Raw genomic sequence first — 17,914 nt, forward strand, 5'->3', positions numbered from 1 at the left:
AAATACAAAGACACACCATTTCAGCTCAGTAGCACTATTTTTTTTTCATGCTGAGAAACAAAAAAGGTCAATACAATAGGTGTAACTAATTTCAATCAAGGGTTGCTTCTATTATTAGTTATTTTGATCCCAGAACCAGTGTTAGTGTTTCATGCAGACCTGGGTTAGTAAGTATAATTCTGGAAGAAATTTAGTGACAATTTCTGAAATGTTTAGTATGAATGAGGGCAGTGTTAAATTTGCTTATTGTCTGAGTTACAAGCTTAGTGCTTGCTAGTTTTTTAAAAAAAAGGAAATGGGGGAAGAACAAAGGGTGTTTTGGTTGACACTTTGTCTTACCTTCAGATAAACAGAACTGATATTTAATGATCTAAAGAGGGAAAATAAAATAAATGAAACAATCATAAGGAGTGCAAAGTATTACAGAATAGGAAGGCCATGAGTCATTTATTTTCTTACTGATTTTTTCAAAATTAGTTTAATTGTAAAAATGCAGTACCCTCTTACAGTCTTTAAATACTATAAAATAATTTACTGTGCCAAGTACTTCTCAATCTAGACAGTTATTTAACTTTATTTGTAAACTGAGAGATAAGGCAATATTCTTAGCCATAAAATTTGATCCTCTAAAGGTGAGAGGGAATGCATGTTCAACTTGTGTTTCTTTTGTCGATACTTTAGTAATGATCCCATGAAACACAACAGTTATTGGCCAGTAGCTCGGATAAAATGTGGTGCATGTACTTTTACGAAGATTGTTGACTTCTAAAGGAACTGCTTTTAGGTAAAAGAAAGTATAAACTAAATTTATAGGCCAAATTCAACTCTTAAATAATGAAAAATGTATTTCAATGACTGGAATCTTTTACTCAAGCAAGTTTTCTATTATTTTAAGAGTTTGAAACAAAAGGGTATTGCATTTCAAGTTCCAGTAATGACAAGTAACTAATACTTGTTTTTAATCTTACCGGCATCAGATGGTAAATGATGGTAGGGAGCTGGAGAAAAAACCTGTGCTGCAAAATCTTCAAATGTCGTTGGTTCTAAATGGTGCTGGACAATTGTTTGCAGGTATCGTGCTCTCTCTTCATAGCTGATTTACCTTCAGTTAAGGACGTAGTTAAATGCAGCTTACAGTGGAAAAGAACAGATCTTATCAAAAAGGACTACTCTGATTGCTAAGCTATTACTTCTTAATAAATGTAATTATTCACTACTCTTGCATATCATTTAAAAGTATGGCTTTTTAAGAGTAATAAAACTCCTACATTTTTAACATAAGTTTACTCTTCAGGTGATACCACTATACATGGCAGCTTAAGAGAGACATTTATTAGAAAACAATGATAATACTAAACTGTTGAAAGAAAGAAAGGTAACCATTTACTTGAGAAAAGGTTCAACTGCTATCAGGTCAGCCTAGGCTCATTTTTATCTTGTTAAATTGGCTTCAATCTGCAGATTCACTCTGAAAAGCCACACAATAAATACTAGAATCCTGCTTAAAAACGGTCTGAAATTGTATATTTTTCATTTGTAAAGACTTATTGTGAGAAATTCCTGCATATCTTCTTTTTCTAAAATCCTTGTATTTTCCCAACAATTGTTCTCATTTTGAATGGAAGACTACTGTTGCTGTAATCCGCGAATAACTCCATGCGGTTAAGAAAAATACATAGTTGAATCTGTATGTCAGGAAAAAATATCTAGTCAATTATAACACTGAAACAAGCAGGAACATTTGCAGAGAGTCCACAGGACTCCTAAATACTGTCTAACAAAGCATCTACAGGGCACTGACACTGACAGAAAAATACTGTACTTCTCTTTCACCACATTTTCTTCTCTGATATTATTGACAAGCAACCAGTACCTTGAAGTGTTGTTGCTTTTGAACAACCCACTCCAGGCTTCCTGTTTCAGCAGGCCTGATTGTGCTGTTAGCACAGAGAGGGCGAGAAAGAGAGAGAATATTTCTGTTGTTCACGAAAGCAACTATGGAAATGGCTGTCAAAATGTAGAGCAGCAGGCAGCAACATACAATTATCAGGAAAAACTCACATGCTGACTTCATGTCGTATAGTTCCTGAACTGAGAAATCAGTTAACCTTTCTTCTACAACTTTTAAAAGTTTTCCTGCTGTATCAGTGTGCTATGTTGCTGGCTTTCCATAAGACATTTATAGAACTATGAAGGCTAATAAAGATTTGCCTTATTGGTTTTTCTTTCTTCACTGATTTTTTTTTTCCAAAACCCATTATGTTTTCCTCAAAATTCTTTATTTTTTTAAAACTGCAATTCAATTACTATAGTTCTACAATTCTAGAAATTGTAGACCAAGCCTACAACCAAGACCAAGAAAAAAAATTTGTAAGGAAGATAATTGAAAGTGATTAATTCAATCGGAGCTAACACAGCCATAGTTACACTTACAAAAGGTTATTGACTAAGAGGACAAAAGCTAAGAGTTAAAGGTAAGACTATAGTCACTAGTTACTTAGACTGTGAGGTCTTTTGCCCTCTAAATGACTTGAGTACTCTCTTCTTGTATTACAATTTATTTTATGCATGAAATATTTAAATCTGAATTCCAATTTCTTACAATCCATTATTTTCTATTCTGTACACTGGGACTGAACTTTGAAGAATTCTACTTCTCAGGAGAAGATGCTATATTAAAGTGATCAGTGGAAAGGATTTTATGGAAGAAACATATTTTTGAATGTTACCTTAGAAAAGTAATATAGCACACTTTTAAAAGGAGGTATATGGTTATAAGTGGAAGAGGATGAAACTGATGGTTCAATCTAAATAATACCACATATCTCACAACTTGTTGGAAAGTACTTTTTTCATTGGGGGAGATTCACAGCTGCCGAATTTTCTGCAGTTAATAGAGTCCTTTGATTCACAGCAGTGCCCCTTGTACAAAAAATACTGGCCTTTGTGTATTACCAGAAACTAATTTTCTATTTGGCTGAAAAGGGAAAAATGGGGTTATTGCTTCTCCCTCCTACAGAGCTTTTCATTATGCCTGATGCACTCAACTTCTAAGCTCTTCTGAGAAAAAAAATAACTGAAGAGGCAAGAGGTAGAAAAATGAGCTTGTTAGCACATTAGAAGTGAAGTATCTTGGTGGGCCCTAGAAATTCCCAGTGGTGTGTTAACTTATCACTCTATGCATGCTGGCACTGATAGTCTCCCAATTGATCACTCTCTTTTCGCACCAAAGGTGCTGCCAGGAAGCAAAGGCTGAAGGCCCACAGGAGAACAGTCTGCTATCAAAACAAGCTGTTTTTAAAAGTCTGCTTGAATGGGTAAAATGCTTCATGAAAAGTAGGGTGGAGACACCTACCTGCTTTCAAAATGCTCTACTTTCAGAAAGCCTATAAATGAAATATTTTACTTTATCTTATTATATTTAGAGTTTACACAAAAATTAGGCAGACAGAAAGAAAATGTTAATATTTCTAAAGCCAGGAGGATATTTCCAATGTAGTAAAATTTAATAATGGAATGAATATCTACATAAAATACATCTGGAGTATAATTCTATTTCACTCTTACAAAACTCTGAAGAAACTCAAATACAAAGCTATACAAAATAAAATTATCCAGCTATAATGTATTAATTTTGTGTAAAAACACACGATGTATTTAATTACAAAAAATTTTATTAAGTAAAATGCTCTAAAACAATTTTTAAGAGTTCAAGTTTACGTGGCAGAGTCAGTGAATGGTTGAATTTAAATGAAAAACTAGCACTTATCACAAATTAGGCAAGTTAATGTCTGAAAGCTTCCTTTTGGGGGGGTTATCTTCAGAAAACACTGTTAGCTTAGTAAATAATTATAGTCTATGGTAACTCACCTTCTAAAAGCTAAATATTCTTTATAATTTTTCAAGTTTGATGTAGCCAAACATCGAAACAAACCAACCTAATTTATAGTACTTACATTTCTCACCCCTTTTAGGAAACATACATTAAAGAGATATAAGGAGCTCTATTTAAGCCACAGCTGAGTCCATAACAGGATGTTCTGTGATTGAGATGATGATAAAGTTAGTTAAAAACAGTGCTGTCAGCATCTGCAATGGTAACCATAATCCAAAATGGTTATTTCGTTTATCTCCTCATAATAGATGAGACACTTATTCCTTAAAAGGCAACTCTCTAGGGAAGAGTTATTAGTACCTATAAATTGAGTGGCATACACAAACTTGATCGCTAGCAACAACAGGATAGCTCAAGCTATATTCCTACTGTGAGTGCATGTTGCCATTGGCATTGAAATTAAAAAAAAAAAACTGAAATGGGTGAGATAATAGAAAGGGAATGGTAAACGAATTCAAAGCAAAATTTAAAGTACAAGTCTAAGTTGAAATACAGTTTTTGTTGTAAATTTAAAACAACTCAAGCCAAAACTAGCTAATAAAACACTATTTGATGAGGGAGACTTTTAGCTGGTAGGAATCTTTAATACAGAACTAGCCAATCAAAAGAAATAACACACAGGTGCTGCAATCATAGCAATATAATTATCCACTAATCCTCCTTCCTTCTACTTTCTGCAAAAGCAGAAAAGGAGGGAAGGAATATTGCTATTCCAAAAATAATAAAGGGAACTAAACATTTTCTGTAGTATAAATACTTTAAATCTAATTGGTGCTTCATTAATATTACTATTCATTTTAAGTAACTACTTTTGATTTTAAACTTATATGAAGGGCAGCCTAGGTGGCTCAGCAGTTTAGCGCCCGCCTTCAGTCCAGGGTGTGATCCTGGAGATCCAGGATCGAGTCCCATGTCAGGCTCCCTGCATGGAGCCTGCTTCTCCCTCTGCCTCTCTGTGTGTCTCTCATGAATAAATACATAAAATCTTAAAAAAAAAAAAAACTTATATGAAATTACTTATGGCGCTCTGTCACTGTGTCAAGACCAGATGTCAAGAAACTGGGGTTCAATTTCAACCTAGTCCTGGAAAGAGAAGCATGAATTCTCTCTGCTGCAGTTTATCTGTATGTTAAATGGGTAATAGGGATGCTGAAGATAAAGGATATAAATATAGGGTAACCCAAAAGTCTGCCTACATCTGTGTTAAACATAGTTTTTCTGACTTTTGGTTCAAGTCTTTGTAAATTGCAGGTGCTGTCTCCCTGAGGGCAATTTTCAATGTCTGATTAAGTAATATACCTTTATTCATGCCCAAGAACTCTGGTAATATTTCTTGTTTGTGATGTGTACAGAGGGACTTTTGACTTATTCCAATGAGAGGAAAAGGATTTCTCCTGAGAAAAAGACAGTATGAAGAAAAGCTACTACAGAAGGATTATTTAGTACACTTTTCAATTTTACTAATGCGTAGGGAAGATATATACAAGGTAGATTTGGTTTTAAAGAAGCAACTACCTTTCATTTTCTACAATAATTTTCTTAACAACTGAATGTGATTTTGAACTGCTTTTGCTTGAAATTAGAAAAGGCAAAACTTTCAGTTCTGTGATCACTAATTCCATGGCATGCCCAGTAGGTTCTTTAAACATTTAGCTCAGCTGTAATTTGTAACTAGTCTCAAAAAAAAAAAAAAAAAAATGCAGGAGTGTGAGTGTGTGTGTGTGTGTAAAATGTACACAGCAAGAATGAGTATGAAGTACTTTTCACAAAAAGGAATTATGGAAATTGTAATTTTAATTTTACCTATCACTGCTTAATTTCCTCGAGTTCAGATTTAATGTTTTCTTTCCTCAATAAGAAAAAAATATTGGCTTTTTAAAGTAAAGGCGAAGTATGAAGTGTTTATATCTATGCTCATTATCATAGCCTCAGAGATTTTTAGGCCCATTCTGAAATTCCTAAATTAGTAAGCACTTGCCTGCACTCAGATTTTCTGTGGCTTCTTTGCTGTTTTAATACTTAGGGATTTTATCTCCCTTCTCTGTACAGAAAATTCCAAGAACAGTAACTGTAGGAAGAGGGAGGAGAGTTCTGCCTACTGACTTAAAATTTGGAAAGCACTACTTACAATATATATCAAGTTTGTAAGATAGTCGGTGAGAGTTTTCACATCATAGAACTCAACAAATGCCACAAATCAGGGCCTCCCCCTGCCCTCAGCGCCAATTGTTAAATACCAAGTGTGTTGTGTCTTTTTCTTTGTGTTTGTTCTCCTAATAAACTAGTGGGGAGACTAATGTTACAGGGGCAGAGACCATGTCCTTCTTATTTTTACATATCCTGCACCTAACACAAGGCCCAGAAGTACTCAATGACTGTTTACAAAATTATAGAATAAATAAAGCTGGTCTGATATTTGATACACTGGTATATGCAGATAACCCCCTTCCTGTAATCCCAATTTGGCTCTCCAGAAAGCAAAAACCCTTTGGGGCCAATATAGTTGGGACTTTTCTAAGATTGGATTTATTTATTTATTTATTTTTTTAAAGATTGGATTTAGAGACAGAGTTTGAATCCTCCTGTGAGTTTGGTTCCATCCCTACCCTTGATCTTGCTCACCTTTGGAAGAAGAAAAAGTGAACGAAACACAATGTATTTATACGTAAGGTGTAATAATAAGAAAAAAGAAAACTAATAACTTTTCAAAAAAAAATCGTAATTGCCTAAAGAAGAAATTCTATAAATCTTCAAAGTAATTACAACTGATTACAATTTAGCATGGAAATATTTTGCCTCACTGGTTGGGACAATTTTTTAAATTTAAAGAAATCTTTGAAGTTTTCATAAATTCTACAGCGGTATGAAGCAAGAAATTTAGTTAATAAACTAATTCTATTCATATTTAAATGGCCATCTATAAAGAAAGAAAGGGAAAAAAATGTCAAGAAATTCTCTGTAGATAAAAATCAGATGAAGTTTAATTTCAAAACTATTTTAGGCAGATCTCCAAAACTGCTCTGGTACACTATAAGAATAGATGTAGCAATACTCTTGAAAAATAATACTCAGAAATTTATTAAGGTTTTTAAAAAGACTATCTTGAGAGGGTTTATCCCAGGGCATCATTTACTGAGAATATTTTAGGACAGTCTGAACTAAAGGAAGGATATAACAATCATCTTACCAACATTACTTTCAGGAAACTTAGCAAAATCAGCAAAATGTTTATTCGGCAATAAGTCTTGCCTGGATGGAGAATACAGAGATTTGTTCAGAAAAACAAAGCTGCTGATCTGTAGAGTTGGCACTAGAACATTGGTCATTTAATAGTCCAGTGCTCTTTCTATATCCAATCTCAATGATTTGAGTTTTGTGTGGAGAAAAGAAAAGGCCTAAGAGGCATTTTAGTTAGTTCTAGGATGGCCAACACAATGATGATTAGCTTAAATTTGAAGATTGCCATTTTTGAAAAATGTTTGTTTCTATACCAGAATATCATATATAATACAGAAAAAACCCTTGGCATGCTCTAATGAAAATGAGAAAATAAATTACCTTTGGCTTTTTAGTTCTAAAAGGCCTTGACATATCTTCAAATATTCTGAAGCAATGTCATTACACAGGGTCTTGGAGAAATAATTGAAAATAAAAACTTATTGAGATATAGGATATATGTAAATATATTTTCCAATTACATCTCTAGAATTACATGGCTATTAATGGTCATATTTTCTTGAAATATCCAGGACAATTAAATACCCCATGGACTAATAGGCACTGTTTAACCATAAGATGAAAGTAAACTATACTTGCTTACATTAACAAGATCTGGTAAATTAATACTCCATCACTTCTTTTCTTCAAGACACATGCAGTGTAGCTCAGTGAAAATTTCCCCCAAGTAAATGGAATGAATCTAGGTATTAACATTGTTTATTTTTATTATGTTAATAGAAATTCTTCTGAAAGTCTGCAACAGGTTCTAACAAATTGTGTATGATTTTTATGATGTATTATACTAATGAAATTCTTTAGTAGTTGCTACTATCTACGCAATGAAGGAAAAGCTGTGATTTGTCAGAGTAGACAAAGCTGGGCTTTAATCCATCCTTTTAACCATACTGCCAAGTCTATATTGTTTTCACTGCGTCTCAATTAGGAGACAGGCAGGACACCTGGTACTTCTTTATCTAAGTCCCATGGGCTGCCAGATGACTCAAAATCCATAACAGGTGCTAAGGCAGTGTGAGGATAGTCGTATTATTGAAAGCTGGAGTTGAATAAAATTTGGACCATATATAATTGCTCATAAATCAGTCAATTACTAAATGAAAACATTAAGTAAAAAGTTGATAAGCCCAATTCTACCAAAGTTCATGTAAATACATTTAAAAAGATTAACCTTAAATAAATAGGATTAAAAATTTAAACCTCCCTAAAGGTTCTGAAAATCTTTCCTGATTTAATAATCCAATAATCACTGGTGGTTTCTAAAAAGGACTAACATGATTATGAAATATGTATATTCCACTTTCATGAAAGTTCTATGAGTAAAATATCTAAAAGAAAAACTGAGTTACCTAGATTTCAAATTTAATGACATTAAAATTATAGATTCTAATTCTTGGTAAGATGTACTTGAAAATATTAAGTAATAACAAAACTTTAACCATCAACAGAGAACTGCTTCAGAATCACATGTATTAGATTAAGAGTTTAAAAAACATTGGAGGATGACTAGAAACATTTTGTATTGTTTCTTCTGGGAACGAAAATTTCAGTACATTAAAGTTGAGGAAATGAATGCATGTGTTTGAACTAAACACTGAACTTGGATTCTTGTTAGAAGACTGCAAAAAAGGAAAAAAATAAGTGAAATTTTACAGTGTACAATTACTTATGTGTTATCTCTACCTAAATGTGTACTAACTTAATTAAGATTTTGTTTAAATGCTATAATTATCAGGAGTACAGAAAAAGTGATTTATTATCATGGTATGTAGTTACAAAGTACAACAAACTGTCATTTAAGACTGTGTCATAGAATCTATGATAAACAGTATATTGGCTTAAACTAATGCACTATATGCCCCTAGGGAATGATGGGCTTAGAGACTGGACTTTAACAACAAAATCTACCCATTAATCTTGACTTAAATATAATCTATTCTGCAGTAAAAGGAAGAACGGGCATTCAATGAATTACTGTTTTTGAAATACTGCACTGGTGCCCATTTACTAAAAGCATTTAAGGGGACATGAGGAGATGGACGACTAGTAAATTTTACAGACTGTTACTATTTCACAAACATGCATTTGATTTTTCACTAACTTAGCAAGACTATCCCATTTAAAAAAATTATAAATAAAAGGACATGTTGCAGAAATTATAATGTTGCAATATAATTTAGTCAACTTAGGTTCAGCTGAAAGAACCATCCATGGAAATATGCTGTAGGGTCAGGCTCCTGGGGGCTGAAGTAAGCTGAAGTAGATCAGTGTTTCTTTGCATCAGAACCACCAAATGCTTGATTAGACTGAGCAGAAAAAGAAATGGGAAGGCCAGCAGTTAATACAAATACCACTGCATACAATGCTTCATAAAAAGGGAAGCAACCCTCACATTTTTAAATATACCTGAAATAGACTTCAAGGAGACGGAGAGAAAATCAGGAATGACTGAAATAGTTATGAGTTACTCATTTGAATGATAAATCCAGGATTTAACCTTAAGATTTGCTAGTTTATCTATAGGGGATTATTTTAGAACTTGGAATTGTTATGCATAATATTAATTTGCATTTCTATATTAATATAACTTGTAGGTATTCAGATATTTGGGAATTCTAAAAAAACATGGTATAAAGGAAATAGGCCAAATTTGTCTTTTATCTGAGATATGGATTGTGGTGGTTTTAATCCATTTTTCCTTATCTTAAAGAATTTTGGTTAAGATTAAAAAATATATTTTCATCTAAATATAAAAAATATAAAGCAAAACTGACTTTTCCTTTATTTTAATCTTGTGGGTTTAAAATAGATAATGGCCATGTTAACAAGGAATTACTACAGGTGGTTGCTTAAATATATTTGCTTTTTTTTTTATAGTAGGTATGTGCTAAATAAAAGTCAACACTCCTATCAAAAGAGTAAGTAAATGTACAAACATCAGTTCTACAACAGCTATTTTTGCTCCTTCTCTATTCTGAACAGCAATTAGTAAAGCAACCCCTTCCCCTCCTCCCTAGTGCTGTCAAGCTGTTCAGAGCAGTTTGCAACTCAACAATGGTACCATTGTGAATGCTCTCTGGGCTTCCTTCCCACAGAGAGTTAAATGGGCAGTTCCTGCTGCCCATGATTGGTGTCCAGTGAAATAATACTCAAGAGCCAGGTTTTATCAGCTTCACGCCAAAGAAGTGAAGCCAGGGAACCCAAGCCTTCATATCATACTGGACCATATGCCAACCCTGATGGCCCCAAAGGTTTATCACTATGAATCAGGATCCATCATGTCCCTTGTGAAATTTCACTTCACATACCTTATGTGAAATGCAAAGCTTCACTAAAAACCGAACCTTCTTTACAATTGGCATGAACAGATGGACGGTAACAGTGGTTTGGCAAGCAAAAGTTAAGATTTAAATAGGCTGTATTCTAGTGTTTGAGAGGAAAAGCAGTTAGAAGAAAATGGGGGAGAGATTTGTGACCCATAGTTTAATTTTAATTCCATTATTGAGTTATTAAAAATTCAATGGCAAACACCTTATGTTTAGTAAAAGGGAAAGAAAGGATTAAAAGCACTGCAATTCCTATGTCAAACAAGGTTAGAGACTAATTTCAGCTTTCTATCCTTCATTCTTTGCACTCTGAAATCCGCAAATAGCATCTAAATCTACTGCTGTTTTTATATTTAAACAAAGACTAGAATAAAACTTGTACAGTATGTACTAGGTGTAGGGAAGGATAATGTGAACATACCAGTGCACCTTCATCACTAATATTAAAAAAGTAAGGGTTTAACAGAGGAAAAAAAAAGTCCCTGTTCTATCACAGGTGAAAATTTAATAAAGATGGAAGCAGAGAAACTTCATTTTGTAATTTTTAAAGACAGTTTGCCCAACACCTGATAGAGTTCTCTACTTCCTTGTACAGTATGCACTATGATATGATCCAACTGTTAAGACTGGTATATGTGGACCATACTGCCACATTGGACTTGACACAACAGGTTAAGATGGTGGTAGTGCTTTCTTTTCCTTTGCTATTTTTGCCATGAAGACAATATACTATACAAATAGAATTAAAAAAATCCTCATTTATCAGTAACATAAAAAAGCATAATAATGTATAAAAGCACAATATGATATAAAAGTACTTTACAGGAAAAGTGTAAAGGTTTGTATGCAAGAATGTGAGTCTATCATAAGACTTGAGATTATGAAAATCTCAAATGCTCTGGCAAATATATGTAAATATTATCAAACACTTAAAAAACTTCTAAGTCTTATTAAGAAAAATACAACTAGCTATTACTGTAATTAGCTTGGAAATTACTCTATGACTAAGCATTAAAATATTTTATTTAATCTATAAACCAACTCATTTTAGAAAAGGAAAATACGTTCAAGCTGTGCTCTGCTATTCAAGAAGCAAAAATTATATAAAAGCAGGAGGAACTGTCACCTTAGACACTGGCTGTTATATTATTGGTAGTAACATTAGAAAACCAAGTTTATGTTTTGTTTTCCTGCTTCACTGCGTTATCTGGTTTGGACTTCATCTGCTATTACTCTTCCCTTTGCTTTATACCACCCAATACTGAGGACCTCCTTGTATTTCTTTTGTTTTTTTCCTCCTTGTATTTTTTAGTCACATTACACTTTCATCTTTTCATGCTTCCTTGGTAAAACTATTCCTAATTTCCTCCTCCCCACTATCCTCTCTCACTGTAATAAAATTAATCACGTTTACCATCCTACTTTGTAGATATCACCACTGCTGGACTCTTCACCAGAGGGCACTTCATTTACTCAATACTAACTCATTCACACATTCACCCATACCCATCCAGAGTATAAGCCCCATGAAAGTAGTGACTATCTTTCTATCCCTAGTTTTTCATCCACAGTGTCTCCTATATAGCAGGTAGTCAAGAAATATTTGTGAATAATTGAAAGATCCCAAAGTGCTTAGTGACCTTTGTTTTGGGTGAAGAAATAAATAATAGACTTTTATTTATTTTTACATGAACAAGTTTGAATGCCACTCAACTTCTATTGAGATAGCCACTTTGTCCCTTTTTTTTTTTTTTTTTTTGTCCCTTTTATATAGACTTATTTTATAGATTTTATTCCTTTATTTCTGAGAGGATCTTAAACATACTTATTTTAGGATTTTGGCCTTATTTTAAGGTCATTTTGATGTTGTTCAATATAGCTTTTTAAAATACTTAAATACTTAAATCTGTCATTGGTGCATTATGTGTTCTATAAGAGAATAAAAATTGAAAATATCTCTAGAATTAATATAATGAAATAGAAAAAGAAGCTGGTCATATCCTGAAGTCATTTTTGTGAGCTCCCATTATTTAAATATAGCAAAAGTAATTATTATTGGTCTATATTAGTAAAGTGATCATCTCTAGAGAATATTAGAAGATGCCATTTTCAGACATTGGTATAATTCTATAGAATAAACTTCATTATTATCAAAACTTTATTACATATCAGAGAGACTTATATTTATTGCCTTTATATCTTTTTTTTTTTTAAAAGATTTTATTTATTTATTCATGAGAGACACAGAGAGAGAGGCAGAGACACAGCCAGAGGGAGAAACAGGCTCCATGCAGGAAGCCTGACGTGGGTCTCCAGGATCACACCCTGGGCTGAAGGCAGCACTAAACCGCTGAGCCACCTGGGCTGCCCCCTTTATATCCTTTTTAAAGGCAAAGGCGGATTTGCTAGACCAAAACTAACATCTTGAAAGGTATGCAATAAAATATTCCCACAATCATTTTAAGGAAATCTCTCAAAATACCAATAACATCATCAATTGGCATATATTGCCATTTTTAAAAAAGAACAGCTGAATAAAAGAATATATTAGAGTCATAACAGAAGTGTTTTACATATCCAGGGTCCCTGTTTAAATAATTACTCTGTGTGCACAGACTGTAAGGTTTAGGCCAGGGGAGGGGGATGTTTAATCACAAGCTTTTCAAAACAACAACAACAACAAAACTTTAAATAGTGATGTCCGCCTCTTTAACACAGGAGACTGAAATGCTCCCATTACAGAGCACATTGTTCAGTAAATAAGAACGTTTGTGTGATCTTAGAGAGGTCCCACCACAATGGTTAATATCAAAGGCACAAGGGCTGCAAGCATTTCAAAAGTCACAAAGCCTGGATAACTTAGTTGATAAGACATTTTATGTAAAGAATTCTTCTTTTGAAGTATGAATGACTATAATTGTAAATCTTAGAGTTTGTAACAAATAACCAATTTATCCATGAAGTTTAAGACTTTCACTTAGAAAAAAAAAAAAAGACTTTCACTTAGAAAGTATGTAGAAAGAATGGCACTTAAGATATTGAGAGCTCCTAATGGGAATCACTGATGTAGGGGGTGCAAAGGTTCAAGAAGTAAAACTGAGGACCTCAGCAGTATGTAGACTCCCATAGCTGCCCCTCCCAGCTCTCCTAAGGCCTTCCTTGCCATTCAGCAGGAAGTGTAAGCCTTCAGGACTATAGCCACTGCTGCCTCTGTCCTTAGGGAGTGGAGGCCAGGGACACTAAATTGTACTCTTCCTAAGACAACATCTGTCACTTCATGAAGACACAGGTGTCTTGGCTCATTTTTCTCCTTGACAGAGCCTGCCTGTCCCCTCCCCTCCACCTCCCCCCACTCCCCAAGAAGTGGAGGGAAAAACCTCATCGACTATTGATCTCTGAAAATTATTTTCATTAAACTGTAATGACCTCTTAATAAAAATATAATGATGAATCAGTCAAAATACACCTTTGTGTGTATGCTATTCTGGCTTATTCATGTATCAGAGGCAGTTTCTACTGTTCTTAGGTTTCCTTTTCTTTCTATCCAGCATGCTCTTATATTTGTAGCCTAGACTAATACAAACTACCAATTATAACAACAACAAGCAACTTATTTTTAAAAGTATATTGGGAAATGAACAGAAATTTTGTTAAAAAAGAAAAATGAAAAATGGTTAATCCATCTACCCATGAATCCATCTACCCTGTCCTGTACTACTTACAACAAATTGCTAGCCACTTATCGCTGTGCTAGAAGTTACTACAACCAGGATAAGGCTTATTAATATGTGCGCACACAATAAGCCCTATAGCAAAATATACCTACTTTGTAGATATCAAAATATACCTACTTAATATAGGTATATTTTGTATATTATATACAAAAATATAACTGTATATTATAAGGCAGTGTGTTGCTTAGTGAAGGAAACTTTTTTTTTTTTTAATACAAAGTTTGGGTCATGCAGAATGAGTATGTTAGGTGAAAGATAGTAGAAGGGCATTCTTGGGGCAAAAACAAAAAGAGACAGGCATTCAGGGATGATAAATATGGTCTAGCTAGACACATAAAGGGTGTCAGTGTGATGGGAGATGAGAGCAAGGATGAGGGGCAGAGCTGGAAGGAGTACAGGTATGTTTGACAAATGCAATAAGAAATAGGAGGTTTGGAGGGTTAAGCTAATAAGAACTGCTTGCATGTAGTTAAAGAATTCACATAAGGGGATCCCTGGGTGGCGCAGCGGTTTGGCGCCTGCCTTTGGCCCAGGGCGCGATCCTGGAGACCCGGGATCGAATCCCACATCAGGCTCCCGGTGCATGGAGCCTGCTTCTCCCTCTGCCTGTGTCTCTGCCTCTCTCTCTCTCTCTCTGTGACTATCATAAGTAAATAAAAATTAAAAAAAAAAAAAGAATTCACATAAGAATTTCAATACACAGTCAAGAGTTATCACAAGTCTTTTAGCATACTTACGTTTTATTTTAGAGGAATACTTCCAATGCAGAGCGTAATAAATATCATCAACTATCAGGTAACTACCAATTTTTGAGCTCTTGCTACATAACAGGCTGCTTAGTGCTTCATGTAGATAATTTCATTTAATCCTTAAACAGTCTTAAATTTGGTGCTCTTTTTACAGATTAAAATAAAATTAGACAAAGAGTGACACAATAAGTGGTTCTGGACTTTGAAACCCAGGCTGATTTGCCAACAATCAGCTTCCACATTTTATTATTTTTTTTAAGATTTTTATTTATTTAAGAAAGAGGACTGAGCAACAGAGAGCACAAGTGAGGAGGAGAGCAGGGAGCTGTATGTGGGGCTGGATCTAGGACCCTGAGATCATGACCTGAACTGAAGGCAAGACCGCTTAACCAACTGAGTCACCCAGGTGCCCCTGCTTCCACATTTTAAAATATAATAGATAAATTAAGGGCAGTCCATATTTATGAATATGATCTTCTGAAGAAATAATCTTCAAAAGACAATATACATAAAATTATGTAGTTTCTCAATAAACTCACTTTCTTCTAACACGAAATGGCAGCAATATTGATGGGCCTCCCTAAGAGGTTTTATAATGTTCTATCATAATGAATGGCAAACTACATTAGTGGAGCCAATCAATTACATTTCATTTCATTTTGGCTCTCATACTTTTGCAACAAGTTCCTTACATGTGAGTAGTAGAACTGTAGGGATAACAAACTGTGACTAATTGAAGAATGATCATTGACTTCTGGTAATTTGTCTGATAAAGTTAAACAGAAACCCAATTCTGGCATTTATAAAAAGGTCAAATCTAAACAGATTAGAACAAATCAAATAATATTGGATGGGTAGGAAAGAATATTAAACCTAGGAAGAACGTGTTTTTTAAAGATGCCATTGAATTTTGTAATATCCCCCATACTGTATATTTCATAATATCATGTATATATTATATGTATACATACAAAGCCCCTAGATATAAATTACAAGAATTATAATAGACATATTGCATTCCATCTACTAAAATCTCACCCTCTGAGGACCAGATTTTCTATGCATTCTTCCTTTATTTTTTACTCCCAAAGTAATAACTTCTTCCTTAGAACTCCCAGAGCATTTTATCTATAACCCTACCATGTCACATTTTATCTTGTGTTATAATTATTAATTTACATATTATTTTCCCCACTATTAAATTATAAGCTTATTGGAGAAAAAAATTACCATCTACAGCTGTCTGTTGAACATGCAGGTTGGGGGGCCAATACCCCATGCATCCCCCAAATCTTTTAACTCCCCAAAACTTAACTACTAATAGCTTACTGCTGATCAGAGCCTTACTGATGACAGTTTATTAACACATATTTTGAATGCTACATGCATTTCATAATGTAGTTTTTTTTAGATTTTATTTATTTATTCATGAGGGGGAGAGAGAGAGAGAGAGAGAGAGAGAGAGAGAGAGAGGCAGAGACACAGGCAGAGGGAGAAGCAGGCTCCACGCAGGGAGGCTGATGCGGGAATTGATCCCAGGACTCCAGGATCACACCCTGGGCCGAAGGCAGGTGCTAAACCACTGAGCCACCCAGAGGATCCCCTCATACTGTATTCTTAAAATAAACTAGAAGAAAGAAACTATTAAAATCATAAGGAGGAAAAAAATACATTTACAATACTATACAGTATTTTATAAAAAAAAAAGCCATAAATAAGTGGACCTGAGCAGTTCAAACCTATGTTGTTCAAGGGTCAATTATGATTTGTCTCTACGTGTTTCTCAAATTTTTACCACTATCATAAAAGTGATCAGTAAATATTTTTGATAGAGAATAGTACAGTTTTATTTCTTGAGATGGTGGTGGTTAAATTGTAATTATTCACCATATACTACATTTAGAATAATGTACTTATTTCAAATTATATTTTACAGTACAAAAGGTTAAAAAGAAAAAATGAAGAAAAATGGGATATGTGAGACAGTTAATTTTATGTCAACTTGGCTAGGTCATGGTATCCAGTTCTTTTTTATTTTTTTTTTTAATTTTTATTTATTTATGATAGTCACACACAGAGAGAGAGAGGCAGAGACACAGGCAGAGGGAGAAGCAGGCTCCATGCACCGGGAGCCCGACGTGGGATTCGATCCCGAGTCTCCAGGATCGCGCCCTGGGCCAAAGGCAGGCGCTAAACCGCTGCGCCACCCAGGGATCCCCATGGTATCCAGTTCTTAAACACCAGACTTTGTGTTGCTGTGAAGGTATTTCTTCAGACATGATTACCATTTAAAACCAAGAGACTTTGAGTAAAGCAGATTATCCTCCATAATATATGTGGGTAGGCAGGCCTCAACCAATCAGTTAAAGGCCCTAAGAGAAAAAACTGAGGTCCCCACGGAAGCAAGGAATTCTACCTCCAGATGCTTTCTGACTCAGATTATAATATCAACTCTACCTAAGAACTCCTGCAGATTTCAGACTTGCCAGTCCCCACAAGTATGTGAGCTAATTCCTTAAAATTAATCTTTTTCTTTTTATGTATGTATATATCTACATCCTATGATTCTGTTTCTCAACATGATTATATACTGTAACTTCTGAAAATTTCTTTGTGTAATGAATCTGTTAAAAAATAGAAACAGTACACACATGAAGCATCATATTTAACATTTGTACAGTTGAAATGTCTCTAGGAGTGTAACAAAAAAATTGCTTAAAATTTTTATTTAAGGTTTAGAGTTATGATAGCTAAGATCATGAAATTAATATTATGAAATTGTTATTCTCATTGCAAAAAAAGCCCCCCCAATCCAAAACCAACAACCCAACCCCAACACACACACACACACACACACACACACACACACACACTCAACAGGTAACTAACAAATGATGTCTAAGATCAACCTGAAATACCCCTCAGGTCCACTGGTTACCCAGAACCTGCCTAGAACCTGCCTATTCTTCCTCCCAG

At 34.2% G+C, this 17,914-nt stretch overlaps 1 protein-coding gene across 13 annotated transcripts in view; it reads right to left on the minus strand.

Moving 5' to 3' along the window:
- RALGAPA1 (Ral GTPase activating protein catalytic subunit alpha 1) overlaps window positions 1-17,914 on the minus strand; it is a 249,000-nt gene that overhangs the window by 8,595 nt on the left and 222,491 nt on the right. For 11 of the 13 annotated variants that reach the window (XM_077909040.1, XM_077909039.1, XM_077909038.1 and 8 more), the window contains one exon: window positions 969-1,093. In XM_077909040.1, coding sequence (XP_077765166.1) covers window positions 969-1,093 — 125 coding nt within the window. Of the gene's footprint in view, window positions 1-339; window positions 371-968; window positions 1,094-17,914 lie in introns of all 13 variants that reach the window. The other 2 variants (XM_077909041.1, XM_077909042.1) reach the window with 1 other exon arrangement.

Source organism: Canis aureus, chromosome 9, assembly GCF_053574225.1.
Source record: "Canis aureus isolate CA01 chromosome 9, VMU_Caureus_v.1.0, whole genome shotgun sequence".
In the NCBI taxonomy this organism is placed as follows: domain Eukaryota; kingdom Metazoa; phylum Chordata; class Mammalia; order Carnivora; family Canidae; genus Canis; species Canis aureus.